General features: G+C 37.7%; 1 protein-coding gene across 2 annotated transcripts in view; it reads right to left on the bottom strand.

The window, feature by feature from the left end:
- Positions 1–298: 298 nt before the first annotated feature.
- myom1a (myomesin 1a (skelemin)) overlaps positions 299–16142 on the bottom strand; it is a 36352-nt gene continuing 20508 nt past the window's right edge. Inside the window, exons 18-38 of one of the 2 annotated variants that reach the window (XM_079819649.1) lie at positions 14124–14320; positions 13863–13989; positions 11084–11259; positions 10733–10847; positions 10486–10642; positions 8215–8321; positions 7881–7925; positions 7637–7773; positions 7405–7549; positions 6735–6794; positions 6582–6649; positions 6349–6474; positions 5276–5347; positions 4948–5035; positions 2879–2917; positions 2626–2731; positions 2360–2523; positions 2155–2191; positions 1882–1904; positions 1586–1641; positions 299–1500 (exon numbers count right to left, since the gene is read on the bottom strand). In XM_079819649.1, coding sequence (XP_079675775.1) covers positions 1243–1500; positions 1586–1641; positions 1882–1904; positions 2155–2191; positions 2360–2523; positions 2626–2731; positions 2879–2917; positions 4948–5035; positions 5276–5347; positions 6349–6474; positions 6582–6649; positions 6735–6794; positions 7405–7549; positions 7637–7773; positions 7881–7925; positions 8215–8321; positions 10486–10642; positions 10733–10847; positions 11084–11259; positions 13863–13989; positions 14124–14320 — 2303 coding nt within the window. In that variant the 3' untranslated portion in view covers positions 299–1242. The remainder of the gene's footprint in view (positions 1501–1585; positions 1642–1881; positions 1905–2154; positions 2192–2359; positions 2524–2625; positions 2732–2878; positions 2918–4947; positions 5036–5275; positions 5348–6348; positions 6475–6581; positions 6650–6734; positions 6795–7404; positions 7550–7636; positions 7774–7880; positions 7926–8214; positions 8322–10485; positions 10643–10732; positions 10848–11083; positions 11260–13862; positions 13990–14123; positions 14321–16142) is intronic. The other variant, XM_079819650.1, reaches the window with a different exon arrangement.

Genomic DNA, 16142 nt, shown 5'->3' on the forward strand with positions numbered 1-16142 from the left:
CCCCGAGCGCAGTCTAGAATACACGAGATAACCACCATAACCACTTCCCTTTACAAGTTTGTTTGTGATTGCTTTTTGTTCAGTTAGCTATTAAGTATACGACCGGTTTAATTTTCTTATCCTGGCTGACGCGCTAATACACTTGAGGCATATGTTCAGCGCATTTCCTTACACTTCAGATTGGGCAGGTTTTGGTTTTATGATTAAGATCTGTGTCAGCCGAAGTGAGCATAAAACAACAACAGCTTCTTCTTATAGCTGTGCCAGTGCTATCTGAAAGACCTGCACTGATTAAACTACCTTGCAAAAGTGCCAATTTAATTTACAATATTTGTTTACAAAGACAAACAAGATTAAGCACACATATAACAATAAATCATGTAACTAATAATGATATTATTTATCCAGATTTTTTTTAAGAGAAAGGATTTGCCCAAATCACCTTTAACCAAAATTCTGTCTACTTTTAAAAATGAATTTTAGACCATATTTTACTGATACACCGTGTCAAAAAGCAGTAGATTCACACTGGAAACTACACCAATTTTAATTAAAATGAGATGACAGTTGAGATACAAACTATTGTTGCACTACATTCCAGTTTATGCTTAGAAATAAAGCAACACCCAAAGTTTTTTAATTCAAAACTTAATGTTAATATTGTTTTTATTGCCTGCAGGTACATTGCGATTACATCAATGAGATGCATATATCTTCAGCTAAATGGGCTTTGCACACTTAAAATTGTTAACCCAGGATTAAGAAATGACCACATTTTATAAGGGTTATACATTAGAAATGCAGACTGCATACATTTGGTACAATTTGAGGTGTAACGCCTCATTATGTTAATTTTTCCACATGATTCATAGATTAGCCGGGGTTAGCAATTCACATTGTACATTTTTGTACCACAATTTGCGGTTGACTCTTCTGAAACAAGGCTTCATAAACTTGCTTACCTCATTACAATTGTGAAACATTGCTTAACCCAGTAGTAGAATTAACTCTGGGTTTAAAAAAAAAAGATGTTAACCCTGGGTTAAGCATAGTGTGAAAAGCCCAGAAGCCAAACCAGACATAACTGGTCCACATCATTTGACCAAATTCCTTTTTTTTTTAACCACAAACATGTTTATTTAAGGTAAAAACCATATAACATTGCACTGTGGGTGTGCATGCTTTGAATTAAAATGCTTTGGAAGATATACTGGTCACTCGCTCTCCCTCTGTGCGTCTTTACTACTTCTTCTCCGCTTCCTCCTCTGGGATGTAGACACTGACAGTAAATGCTGCTGCCTCTGTGCCGTACTTGTTCTTCACCAGCAGGGCATATTTCCCAGAGTCGCTTGTGGAAACAGAGGCGATGGTGATGCTGGCAAACTTGCCGTGCTCAAACTTCAGTGTGTAGTGCTCATCACACACCAGCGGTTTTTCGTTCTTTATCCAGCTGACCTCAGGAACTGGATCACCCCATACATTGCCAGTGAGGTTGAGGGACTGAAAAGGGTGAAGAGGGATTCAATTTTAGGTTGCATTATCAATAAACTCATTATGAAATGTGATGCACATATGATTGTATTACCTTGCCCTCCTGAATGGTGACTACATCGGGCAGGCCGCCCACTACACGGGCACGATCTATAGATACACAAACCATTTAATAAACCGCAGATTCAAGAAGCTTTTTGAAATGCTAAGTTTTCATGATGAAGTAAATCGATATCTGTTCTCTCAGAGATGAACTGCATTCCAAAAAAATATTTGTTTAGGCATTTTAATTACATCTATTAAACAGAATAATAATTATCCAAGTGAAATGTTAGATTGGATTGCTTGTATAGTGTGCTTTGGAATCTGTACACAAAGACAATCACTTACTTCTCTCTGCTATGGCCGCCGCCCTAAGGAAGGAAAGATAAACGCAGTTGTTATTTAGGTCTTAAAATAGTGTCAGTGACTGCAAAGGTACTACACGCTTTTCAATATCAGGAAATGCTTCACTGCAAGCCTACTGTAACGCACTCATGGGTGGTCTATTTTAGTATTGTTGTGACAGCTTATACAAGGAGGTTTTGACCATGGAAAAGTAGAAAGCTAATAAATCCTTGTCACATTAATAAAATATGATGGTTTTTATTAGTTTAAACTTACTTCAGTCTCTTGAATTCTTCAAATGCTTCCTCCCATACTATGGAGTGAAATGACAAGGGGGGGATAGTAGTGTAAATAATAAAACATTAAATATTAAAAATGACAATAAATTACAGTAAACTTATAAAAAGTAAGTTTGTTAGATCCTCTAATGAATGCAGAAGGGCTGCACGGGTCCTGTGTGTTGGAACACCTGAGCTCTTACCTTGTCCTGACAGGTCAAGAACTCTCTTGACGCTGCCTTGGCCATCGAAGATATCAATGGCATATTTGCCCTTATCCTTCTCGGTGGGCTCGTTAATTTTGAGCCACAGCTGTTCTCCGGTGACTCCACACTGCACTCTCTCTGAGTGGGAGATCTTTGATTCTCTGGTACCAGTTAGAAACAAAGGGAAAACACACAAGGGCATTGGCCAAAGTTTCATCAGGTGATATGGTACAGTGAGCAAACTAATTGACAAAACTTTTTACTTTTGAAGCCAGCCAACACGGAGATCTTCAATATGGTGCACAACAAATGAGTAGAGAATGATTCCATGTTCTGTGCTCATAACCTTGAGCTCAGTAGAAGAGTTGGCTACAAGAACAGAGAAACAAATGCATGAAAAATACATGACATTCATTAGTCCAATCCAAGTGCTGGAGAGCACATTCGTTATGGAACATCATGTTACTGTACATTCAATAACACTGAGTGGTGAAGGACTGATGGCAGAACACTTACCAATAACTCTAAACACTTCGTTCAGCACTGCTTGATAACCTGTTGAGAAAAAAATAATAATATCACAAATCATATTTAAATAGCCTATCGACTGAATTTTTTAAATATATATACACATTTACTGATTGTGACATACAGGATGCAAAGAATAAACAGTGATTTATTAAATATATATATATTTTTTTTTTATCCTTTTCACATTTCTGGGGTTCTCAGAAGCGAAACTTGTCATAGCGAATGGGAGACAACAGCAAATATACATTTCCAGAGAAATTAGCAAAGAAGAAGAGTCATCACTCCCTCAGCCGTTATATTAGAATAATTCTTGCAGCAGTGTTAATTTGTAATATAACAATATATAGCGTTATAAATATGTGTATTACATTTTTTAAAAGTTAAAATATGAAAAACCTAGATTTGTGATGTTGGTAACTGTGGAAACGCGTCATCAGTCTGTGAAAAGGGTATATACCCCGAACAGGCATAACATTATGACCTAGTATTGTGTTTGTTCCCCTTTTGCTGCCAAAACAGCCCTGACCCGTCGAGGCATGGACTCCACTAGACCTTTGAAGGTGTGCTGTGGTTTCTGGAACCAAGATGTTAGGAGCAGATACTTCAAGTCCTGCTAGCAACGCCAAGGTCATGGGTTCGATTCCCAGGGAAAGCAAGAACTGACAAAATGTAAAATGTGTGTACCTTGAATGCAAGTCGCTTTGGATAAAAGCGTCTGCCAAAATGCATAAATGTAAATGTCAGCACATCCCACAGATCCTCAATTGTATTGAGATCTGGGAAATTTGGAGGCCAAGTCAACACCTCAAACTCGTTGTTGTGTTCCTCAAACCATTCCTGAACCATTTTTGCTTTGTGGCAGGCGCATTATCTGCTGAAAGAGCCACAGACACCAGGGAATACTGTTTTCATGGAAGGGTGTACATGGTCTGCAACAATGCTTAGGTAGGTGGTACGTGTCAGAGTAACATCCACACATGGATGGTGGCAGGACCCAAGGTTTCCCAGCAGAACATTGATCAAAGCATCACACTGCTTCCGCCGGCTTGCCTTCTTCCCATAGTGCATCCTGGGGCCATGTGTTCTCTAAGCAACCGACGCACACGCACCCGGCCATCCACGAGATGTAAAAGAAAACGTGATTCATCAGACCAGGCCACCTTCTTCCATTGCTCTGTAGTCCAGTTCTGATGCTCACATGCCCACTGTTGGCACTTTTGGCGGTCAGCATGGGCATCCTGACTGATCTGCGGCTATGCCGCCCCATACGCAACTAACTGTGATGCACTGTGTATTCTGACACCTTTCTATCAGAACCAGCATTAACTTCTTGAGCAGTTTGAGCTCCAGTAGCTCGTCTGTTTGATCGGACCACACGGGCCAGCCTTCGCTCCCCACATGCATCAATGAGCCTCGGCCGCCCATGACCCTGTCGCCGGTTCTCCACTGGTCCTTCCTTGGACCACTTTTGTTAGAGACTGACCACTGCAGACCGTGAACACCCCAAAAGAGCAGCAGTTTTGGAGATACTCTGACCTAGTTGTCTAGCCATCACAATTTGGCCCTTGACAAACACATTCTAACACAAGTTTGAGGACAAAATGTTCACTTGCTGCCTAATATCTCCCACCCACTAACAGGTGCTGTGATGAAGAGATAATCAGTGTTATTCACTTCACCTGTCATTGGCCATAATGTTATACATAATATATGCATGCATGTATGTATGAATATATACACACACACACATATATAAAATACGTCTTTTTAACAAATAAGCTATTCATATTAGGCGAAACATCAAGTAAAACAACAAATTCATTCTTGCCCATTTTGTTGCTGTGCTGGACTAATGAAATTCTGTTCTGTGTCTGTGCTGAATTTCTTTGAATTGCAAATGAGTGAATTCCACTTCCTGTCATTCCAATTCAAATTCCAATTTAACATCCTGTATGATGTGTCCTGTTCAATGCAAATTCCATTGCATGGACTGAAAGGGAGCCAATCCTTAAATTCAGAATTTTGATCAACCCCGGTGACAAAGTAGCTCCTACCTGCATCTGTCAGGTTCAGCAAAGTTTTGTCCTTTCCTCTTTCATCCTTCAGTTTAACCTCATACACTCCTGCATCTTTCTTTGAAATCTGTCGGGAATTGAGGGAACAGTCAGGCATGGATACTGGACACTGGTTTTATCAATACAAATCAGAAGGTAAAACATTTTTGAACAACATTTAAAAAAACAAAACAGGAAAGACCGAAAAGCCAAGCTTTTCTCCTGCGGAAGATGCTGCAGGCCAACAGAGTAAGAGAGGAAAAGACAGCACCATCACAAATAACAACACAGTGACACTGATGGCAACTTATAAATCAAAGCTCCAGACTTTTGGCTTGCTTGGACTTTCTTCGGTTGCAGGTTTCTTTTTCTGTTGTGCCTTTTCACTCTTAATAACAAGCTGTGAATTAAACAAACATTGCAGTTAATGCCAGCGCCACCTATTGGAGTGGCAAGGGAGTTTGCCCCTTTTCTGCAGCATGCACTTAATCCACCCCTCTCTCAGTCCATCTGGACTGGCACCTTATTGGTAGTTGAATTCAGTCAAACTAAGATGGCTTTCAATATTTAGAACCCATTAATATTTCAAAATGGAGGTCGGACTTGCATATAATATGATCATTTCCATTAATTTACAAACTGCCATCCGAATCTGATTGATTTCAGGAACTGCCTTCCCTTTAAACCAAGGTTCACACACATATATTTATGATATATGGACATAAATGTTGATAAATACATAATTAAATAGGTTATGCATCCTGTCCGTTCAAAGTTGGGACATGATAAACATGACAAAAGAATATAGAATCCAACATAGGTGCCTATGCAATTTCATATTTACTTTAAGAGCTATTTCACTGCCATAATGTGCCATTTTAATCTTATTTATTATTATTATTGCTGTAACCTTTATTACATTAACATTTACCAGCATTGCATTGCTGTGTTAACAATTGGCAAGATTTTTGAAAGGTTACTATACATAAAAAGTAGCCGAAAATAGAAGTCATTTTAGAGGCGAAGCAAGTTATTAAATTTGGATAAAAGGTTATGAAGATGAATTTCTTGAAAAATCATGTATGGGTGAATCATGCACAATAAGAGTAGTGCCATGCATTCAGTTTTAGTTTTCATTTCACATTGATTTTAAACATTAGCTATTATGAAGTCTTTTGAGATATAATACAAATAACTCTCTTAAATCTAGGAAGAGAACAGATATTCTGCAGTACTGATGCAAATATCTCATCATTTATGAGTCCCTGTGTGTCAGAGAGGACAGTGGCTTTTTAGCATAGCAAAGCCTGCATCTAGAAAAAATGCATTCATTATAAAAATCCTATGGATGCTGGAATCCCAGCTGAAAAACAGCCCCATCATTGCCCAACCAAGTCTAACCTTGCCAATGTCAAAGGTCAACACTTCATCAGATTTTTCGATCTTCTTAGCATCCTCATCCTCCTCTTCAATCTCAATTCCATCCTTAAACCAGGCAATCTCAGTGGCAGGTTTGATGTTTCCAACCTGCAGCATGAGAAAGATGGAAGAAGGGGGATTTGATTAAGTATCTTTTCAACCCGAAGCACTGACAGGCAGTTTCACGTACCTACCTTTGAATCCCAGAGCCTTACCTTGCATTTCAGATGCACATCACATTCTGGGGTAACCTTGAAACTGAGATACTCAACGAAATGAGGACCTGTGTGTGGGAGAATATATTAAGACATCTTTTCAACAACTAAAATGTGCTTTAACACACAAAAAAGAGTGTAAAGACAGCGTACCTTGCCTTCTAACCCACTCTGCTCTCTCAAACTCAGATTTCTTCTGAAGCTCAGCAAACTCTGTAAAACAGCATTATAAAAAGAAATGATCAAAGCATGCAGAAAACAGAGTGAGTGTTAAATACTGTTTAGAGGCCATTCATAAGCATTTCTCAGAGCTAGAACACAACACATTTGCTGTCACCCCACCTGTCTAGCTCATTTGGAGCTATAAATGGTACTCTTCTGCCCTCTAAAGGATATACTCAAATAAAGCTCCATTAGATTGTTGTACTAGTGAGATTGGTTCATTGGTTTGCGTAATGGGTTTAACTGATGATAGGATTGCAGCAAAATTATATTTAATCAGGTAATGACCACAAATATATAGTCAATTATATGTTAAAATCTGGGATTAAAATCGAATTTAAAATTGAAACAGAGAGAAGTCATGACGTGAAATGAATGAAAAATATTGTTTTATGATTGTCACTAATTTTTTACTACATTTTTCACTTATATACAAAAAAATATTTAGTAGTTATGATTAAGAAATTACAATTTATGAAACAAAAGCATCTCCACTAGTCATCTCAGAAATTTGCCCATAGTGTTTCTATATTAGTTTGACTTTGTGCAATTATCCTGTAGGTAAAAAAACAACAAAAACCAATAAAAAACGTGACCTCACCTTCTCCGATAAGCACTAAGCTGGTGCGACCGGTTGCTTTGCCATCAACAAGGTTGAATGTGAAGGTTCCTTCATCAGTAACCTCCAGTGAGTCCATGAACATCTCAATGATGCCAGTGGTTTTGTTAAAGTTCATTGTGTACTTCTGAAGAGTTTGACAAACAAAACATGATCATGTATGCTGTACAAGATTGTTTAATAAATAATGTCCATTTGAGATAAAATGTCATACCTGTCCTTCATGGACGATATTATCATTAAAGACATAATCCACTTGGCAGTTAGAAGTGAACTTGCCAACTTCGGCCCAGAAGCGCACACGGCCCTTCTCCTGCAGCTCAATGGCCATTTCACTTTTGAAGGGAATTACTGAAGAAAATTGCTCACAATTAACAAGTAACAAATGCATAGTAAGTACGCATACTGACTATAATATACAGGTCTGGAGATGGTCTACTACTAGGTAAACCACTTACTGGGGAACTGGTGGTCACGGCTGATGTCCAACAAGCGCTTAAGTCCTACAAATAAATAAACAACATTTCACATAGTCAGCAAGCTTATGCTGTGTGCTTTTCTTGATTTATATCATGTGCTTTTCTTACTGGGCTCTAAGAGAGAAACACTGAAGTTAATTATTTGCTGTGTGGAATCATTTGTTTAATGTTTATGGAAAATAAATCTGCAGCTGCTGTACACTCTCCTTGTGATCTCCTTGTGCTCCCTTCTTAAGCATGAGCGTCGCTCAAAGAAATGTAATGGGATGGAATATCACCAGCTGCAATTGTGGATGAAAGGAAAGTGACTCACCTTCCTCAGTGAGCGTGTAGCTGGCAGAGACACCGTCAGTGTTGGTCACCACACAGGAGTAAATGCCCAAGTCATCCAACGATGGGTCATTAAAGATGGCTCTGGACCTACATGAACGAAAATGAATGCACTGATTTTTACTGCTTGTTCAAATTGCTTAAAGGTGCCATGAACTTGCTTTTTTACATTTTTATACTATTGTCTGAGGTCAACTTATGACGTTTGCGTGGTTTTTACATTCAGAAACATCATAATGAATAAGTTATAGGCTATTTTCTGCCTTGGTTTTGAGGCTCTCTGAAAAACGGTCGGTTTTGATGGGCGTGCCGCACTGAACACTTGGAAGTAAACGCCCACGGCTAGGATTGGATAAGATTTGCATATTTAATGAGTTTCCGCTCCCTGTCAGTACGCGTGAGGAATTGTTTTGAAAGCGTGTGGAGAAACGTTCACAGGGTTCGAAAAATATCTTTATTAAAAAACAAACACAATGATTTATCTCTCATCCACCTGTGATTGATTGGAATGTTATTTCTGTATCATTTCGCCCGATCATCAGTGAATATAACCGCAAACCGTACACACACACACACACACACGCGCGCGCGTGCAAGAAATTAATGTTATTTCACTATAGCCCGCCGGTGATAGCCCGTCTGAAAAACACATAGCCCCGGGACGTTGGCCTTTGCGAGCTGGCGTTACAAGTCTGAGTCTGATCACGAATGAACCAATAACAGCTTCTCCAGCCTGTGACAGCGTGCTAAGGCATGTAATCAATAGATATCAAACGATCTGTAACAATGCAATAATAACACATATAAAAAAACATGTTTTACTCACATAGTGTGTTGCACCGTTCCTGTCGGATCCAATATAGAAGCACAGCATTGTGTTTTAATCTCAATATGTCTGCGAATCCAGTCTCCTGTATCTTGTTTACAATCGATTCCGCAGTGAAATGAAGTGAACAAACGCTTACGCTCTTACGCACGTGAGCTGGAACCGGCATGTTTATTGCTCATTAGCGACCCGTTTAGCTCCACGAGTCGGTGGGCGGGCTTGAGGCGGTGCTTCTGCGTCCTATTACGTCAAGGGTCGACATATTCTGAGATCTCTAGTTTTCAGGGCCTCGTGTCTATAAAAGCTTCTTTGACTAACAAGGACGTTTTCAGCTCTGAAACTTACAGGATATTCTTATATCACAATTAACTTTTATATATCAAAGGCTCAAAGGAAAGTTGATTTCTCAATTCATCACCCCTTTAAATAAAATGAGCTAAAGCAACACAACTGCTATACATTTTGTCCTAACTTCATTTGATTGTGTTCAATCCACTTAAATATAAGTCAAAGTGAAGTTTACTTAATCCGTTTGTGTTGAGATTACATGAATGATTTGTGTGGCATTAACTGAAACTGGGTGGGGCTTTTAGTTCCCAGCATGCTTTGCATATGGTCAAATCAAGAGAGTAAATGTTGGTATTTTATATGTTAATGTGTTATTTTATGTATTTTTGAGCAAGATGAGAAAGGGCGAGACTTGATTGTGTTTAATAGTGTTTATTATTCAACTATGTTGGAATTATTAGAACATTTTAAATTACAGTGGAGAAGAGAGGAGCATTTGCTTAGGCTGTGGACTAATACAACTAATGTCATAACAGCTTTGCTGAAGAAGCTTTTAATGCTTAGCATTTAAGATGCTAATGTGTGCTATTGTTTGCTAAAAGTTTGTCAACTAGCTAGTGCAGTATTATAATTCAGTGTAACATAAAAATATATGAAATTGAAGTGGATCAATGAATATATGAAATTGAATGCCTGAATCATGTCAGGGAGCCATATTAAATTCACTTTGAGATACTTAATTGGGTCACTTAAAATGTATTCATTCCATGATGTTGAAGTTACATGAACAAATTATGTTTGTTTAACTTAATTGATTCATGTGGGACCGATGTACACAATTAAATCATGTAAATCCAACACACTTTTTTTCAGAGCAGATGTCAACAATACACAACAAATGACTTGCACATATAGTTAACCCTAATATTCATAATATAATATAATAATAATATATAATCTGTTGGATTTTGATTATGTCAGAGAAACTTGAATGAGGTATTTGTTGTTGTTGTTGTTGTTTTTTATATGTACATTATTTCTATACCCAATACACAAACATAAAAACAGTGAATGCCAACAGAACATGAGAGTTAATGAAACTTTACATGACTATATTAGACAGTTCAGAAGTCGACTTACTTGCCCCCAGCAGTCTGAATGGTAAGCCGAGAAGTGTCAGTGAAGGCCTCGTAGTTTTTAGACCACACAAACTGAGAGTCCTCTTTAAGATCGGAGCACTCAAAGATCAGAGAGATCACACCGTCGTCATCCACATCCACCACAATCTCATTGGTTCCTGTGTAACGAAATTAAAAGTGCAGGTGGTGAGAGACAGATGTTTTCCTCTATGACACAGCTGTATCCATGTCCTTGAATATAATCTCACCAGGACGGGTCTCAGCCAAAATTGGCTCAGTTGCTTTTGATGGTCCACCAACACCTGCCAGATTCTTAGCATGGACGCGCAGCGTGTATGAAACACCCTCTTGAAGACCAGATATCTTTATCAAACAGAGAAAACTTATATGAGTGAAAAACACTTTGTTCCTTTGAAAAATAACTAAATGTCTCAACACAAAAAAATAAAGACAGCTAAAAAAAAAAAAAAAAAAAAAAGCCAATTCCAAGAAATTCTCCACAAAAATAGTTTCTAAAAACGGAACTTGAGCTGCATAAAACGAAATGACTGAAGTGTGAGGACCAACACAGTCGCTTTAATAAAAATCTCATTTAATACCTGCATGTAAGTATGTGTTGTGGATCTCTCTTGGACACATCTCCATTTGCCCTTCTCTTCCTTATAGTCCACATAATATCCAGTCACAGGACTGCGGCCATTGAATGTGGGTGGATCCCACAGAAGCACCATGGAGTTTTTACGCACCTCCTGGGCACGGAGGCCATGAGGAGGGCCTGGGTTTGAAAAATAAAATGCACACAGAGAAACACCTGTCATACATCACTTCAGGTAAAATGGACAAATAAACCTGATCATGTAATTACTGTTGACTAAATTTAGGGTGCGTCTTAATCAACTCCCTAGCTTCCTAGGTTGTGAACCAGTATACTGTATATTGTGTACATGAATTCGGGCACTGGTAAAGACAGTACGGACCCTGGCTCACTACACATTGGGACACTGACGACTCTATTTCCTTATTGTACAACATACCCAAAAGGATTTATGAACAACAGCAGAACTGATATCTTTATTATATTAATGTTATATTATAATAAATACTTTGCTTGTTGCATATACGTGCAACATTTCAACCGTAAATTAATTAGAATGGTTATAATTGTTATATTCTCACATGATTTATGTTTCACAGAATCTGTGCTTTAGAACTGAAGCATCGATTCTCCCTGGTTTTTACGGTGCATTTTTAGGGAGTGAACACTTTAGTGCACTGAAGCACAGGATGACTTTAAAAAAAGATTTCAAATAACAAAAAACAAGCATTAAAAAATAAACCAGAACAATAAAATCAAGAATATTTTAATTCACACCCTCAACAACTTTGTTTTTCTGGTAACATTTTACAATAAGGTCTCATTTGTTAATGCATTAACTAACATAAACTATCAATGAGCAATACATTTGTTACAGTATTTATTAATCTTTGCTAATGTTAGTTAATAAAAATACAGTTGTTCATTGTTTGTTCATGTTAGTTCACAGTGCATTAAAGGTGCACTATGTAACTTTTCCGTCCACTAGAGGTCGCCTATTCAAAACAAAGGCGTAGTTTGATGACGCCAACTTTGAGCACAGAATCTTGGGACATGTGGTCTTCACCTCACAGCCGGTGGAAAAGAATCGGGATAGGACTCGGGCAGAAATCATGTTCATGGATGTGATTATTAACGTTGCTGTAGTATGAAGCAGAAGCAGGACCGATTTTTATTAAGAAGAGCGCAACACAAGCCTCGCGAGCAGCGGGACCTTTATTATGGCATAGTCATAATAATGGTGGGCGGCAGTGGCTCAGTGGTTCATGTAGGTTGTCTACAAACCGGAAGGTTGGTGGTTCGATCCCCGGTTCCACCTGACCAAGTGTCGAGGTGTCCATGAGCAAGACACCTAACCCCAGCTGCTCCCGAGTCCCGACGAGCTGGATGGCGCCCTGCATGGCTGACTCCGCTGTCGGTGTATGAATGAGTGTATGAATGGGTGAATGTGAGGCAAAATATAAAAGCGCTTGGATGGTCTGTTAAAAGCGCTATATAAATGCAGTCCATTTACCATTTATCATAGTCGCCAGCAGGACTTTCATTATGCCACAGTCGTCGGCGCCATTTCCACTTTTCCGGTCATGAGTATGAGGTAATGCAGCTCTGTTTATCATATTAGATACATCTGAGTGTGTTGAAAATTCTGTTATGACGTTACTCTGTGCGTTCGCTCGCCGGCTGCTATGACACTTGTTCACACTGCAGTGGGAGTAAAGCATTTCTGCAAAATAAAACCGGAAACCGAGGGGAACGCAGATATGACGCAATCGACAGGCGACTCCCTCACACGTCCCGGTTCCTTGGTTAAAATAGCAATTTCTCACGATTTACAAATAGTTGGAAACATTTGGGATATTGTAAGTACTCAACTGAACAAAATATATAAAATATATAATATGGCCAAGTGGTTTTTGGATATTTTACTGATTTTTTTTTTTACATAGTGCACCTTTAACTAATGTTAACAAAACAAATACATTTGATTTTAATCATGTATTAGTAAATGTTGAAATTAACATTAAATAACATGAACTAAGAATGAATCTTATTTAAAGTATTTAACTAATGTTAACTAATGAAACCTTATTGTAAAGTGTTACTGTTTTTCTTTGAAGAAATAGTGTTCCCAATGTCTTGAAAAACCTGGATGTATGATTTCTAAACCTGTAAAAATCACTTATTTCATTTTATAATGAATATACATTTTTCTAGTTATGACAAGCTCAAATATTTGATCAGGTCCTTATCCTTAAAAACAAAATTTTTCAACTAAATATCCAAATAAATCTAATTATTAAACTAAATTAACCATATAAACTAAATTACTGATTTAATTACTGTTCTAATGCCCACATTGTCACTGTATGATAATTGAAATGAGCTGATGACATCACCGTTTTCTCCAGAACGGCTAGACGGCTGAATAAAATTCTGTTGCATTATTTTCCTGTTTAACACTGTGAAGCTGCTTTGAAACAATCTGCATTGTTAAAAGCGCTATATAAATAAAGTTGACTTGACTTAATCCTCATCCAGTAAATCATGAACAACTGGAACAGTCATGGATCTTTAATATTGTTGTGGACAATAGGAAGCCTTGGGAGTCAAAAAGGTTGAGAACCACTGTACTATAGTAAACAAACTCAAAAAGACAATTTACACTCCATTAGCTTATATAACATATTGAGCATTACGATTTCTCGCAATCATTTTTCTATGAGCGGCCAAGAATGTATGTCTATATAAGTGTCTTTGCCTAATATAAAAGCTGACTGGTTTACCTGGAACAGCAACAGTCCATTCCTTGCACTCCAAGGAGACGGTGGGTTTGGAGGCTTCACTAATACCAGCTTGATTGAATGCACGCACCTGGAACTGGTAGAATTTGTTTTCCTTCAGATCTGTCACCTAAGTCAATGAGACAGTAGGAGAGGAAGAGGGACATTAATTCATTAGACCATCAGTGTTGGTCTTCAGTCTTCAGCATCATAAGCATTGTCATCCTGAATGATTTCAAATCCAACACTGATATCATGACCTACCTTATAAGATGTACCAGTGACTGCCTGGAGGTTGAGTTCATGCCACTTGCTTGTGACTCCATCCTTCACTGTTCTGTAGTCCAGGTAGTAACCTCTGATGTCTGCTCCACCAGTTTTAGCAGGAGCTTGCCAGGCCAGCACCATGTAGTCACGGACCCTCTCCTGCAGGGTCAGAGCGGAGGGAGGGCTTGGGACGGCTGTTGAAGGATACGACTTAGTTTAGCCCAACAACACATCCACCCATTGACAGTTTTACATCTGTTACCCCAACAGAGAATTAATGCACATTCTCTTCCCGAAAGAGCACAAGATCTGTTGTGTATCTTCATCAGCATACCAATGTCTGATGACCTTTGAAGGTTAGCTGTTGCGTGCTCTTAATACAAAAGCATGTCACTTTATACACACATTCTGCATTTTCTTTTCTTTGAACACTGCAGACAAAATAATAACTCAACATTCAGTTATTACAAACAAACATTGCTTGCGATCATCACAAAATCAGTACATCTGCAGCTCTTGTTGAAAAAATTCAAACAATGTTAGTTAGCGTTAGATGTAGAGTTTAAGTATTGCATTAATAAAAAAATGAAGACTAGTATTACTAAGATTTCCTTTTAAAATACTTTTTTCAATTTCTCCATAACCAACTGTAATTTGAAAAATAGCATTTCCTTAATTGTAATGCAAATCAAAATTGTATTCTCTTAGCTGTATAACAAAAATAATTATTATTATATAAATAATAATTAGAAATAAAAGTTTGTGTATACATAATATTTGTGTTTGTGTATAATAATTATGTATATTTGAATACACACACATTCATGTATATATCGAAGAAATATTTGCATGTCTGTATATGGATTTATAGCATTTATCTTATATATAATATAACCGATTTTTCTTAAATATATACATGTATGTGTGTGTATTTAAATATAAATAATAATGTATTAAAACTGTATTTTACTGTATTACAGTAATGAAAATGGACACAAAGTAATATATCTATAAAATAGTGCCGGCAATCGATTAATCATGATTAATCGCATCCAAAATAAAAGTTTGTGTTTACATAATATATGTGTGTGTACTGTGTAATTATTATTTATATTTAAATACACACACATATATTATGTAAACACAAACTTTTTTGGATGCAATTAATCATGATTAATCGATTGCCAGCACTATTTTATAGATATATTACTTTGTGTCCATTTTCATTCCTGTAATACAGTAAAATACAGTTTTCACATTGTAAAACAGGTTTATACTTACTGCGCTCAGGACACAAGATGACCTTCGCTCAACTTGTTCTACCACCGACCAAGCTCATGCATGGGTTTGCGTCACACACCCTGCAGTTATTCACGAAGCAGACATACAGCACAGACACACCTGCATGACAACACACAAGACACACTGTCCGATTTTCAGTCAACATGTGTTTTGCATTCTAGGAAAGTTAACGAAATACCACTATTGTCTCTTTCACATGGCTGCTTAGTACCTGGATGTTTGTGTCACGCAGGATACACTCAGGTAATGGCTGTGTGTTTTTGAGGGAATTAAAAGAGTACTGACAGCAGGGCAGGGCATGCAGAGGCAGGACTCGCTTTAATGAGATCTTCATGCAGCATGCAGGCTTAGTTTTGCGTTTTGTAGCTTGATATTATGCAAAGTATGAGTAGCACAGCCATTATATATAAAATAGTGACTCCAGGATGGCACTGAAGGATAAGCGAGAAGATATTGCACATATGGAGTGAATCTGGAGGATGCTTTTGTACGGGTCAAGGACAGCGCTGGCACAATTTAGCGAAAGATTGAATCAATCACAGAAATTAAATGGTTTTTAAGTGTTTCTTTCCCAAAGCTACAATAATAGACAACATAAAATACAGACTGAATGCATTTTAATTATGAAACATTACATAGATGGACATTAAAAATATGTATATTATTATTATTATTATTATTAATAGTAATAATAATACAATTTAAATACTGTAT

The sequence above is a fragment of the Gobio gobio genome, assembly GCF_949357685.1.
Source record: "Gobio gobio genome assembly, chromosome: 6".
Classification (NCBI taxonomy): Eukaryota; Metazoa; Chordata; class Actinopteri; order Cypriniformes; family Gobionidae; genus Gobio; species Gobio gobio.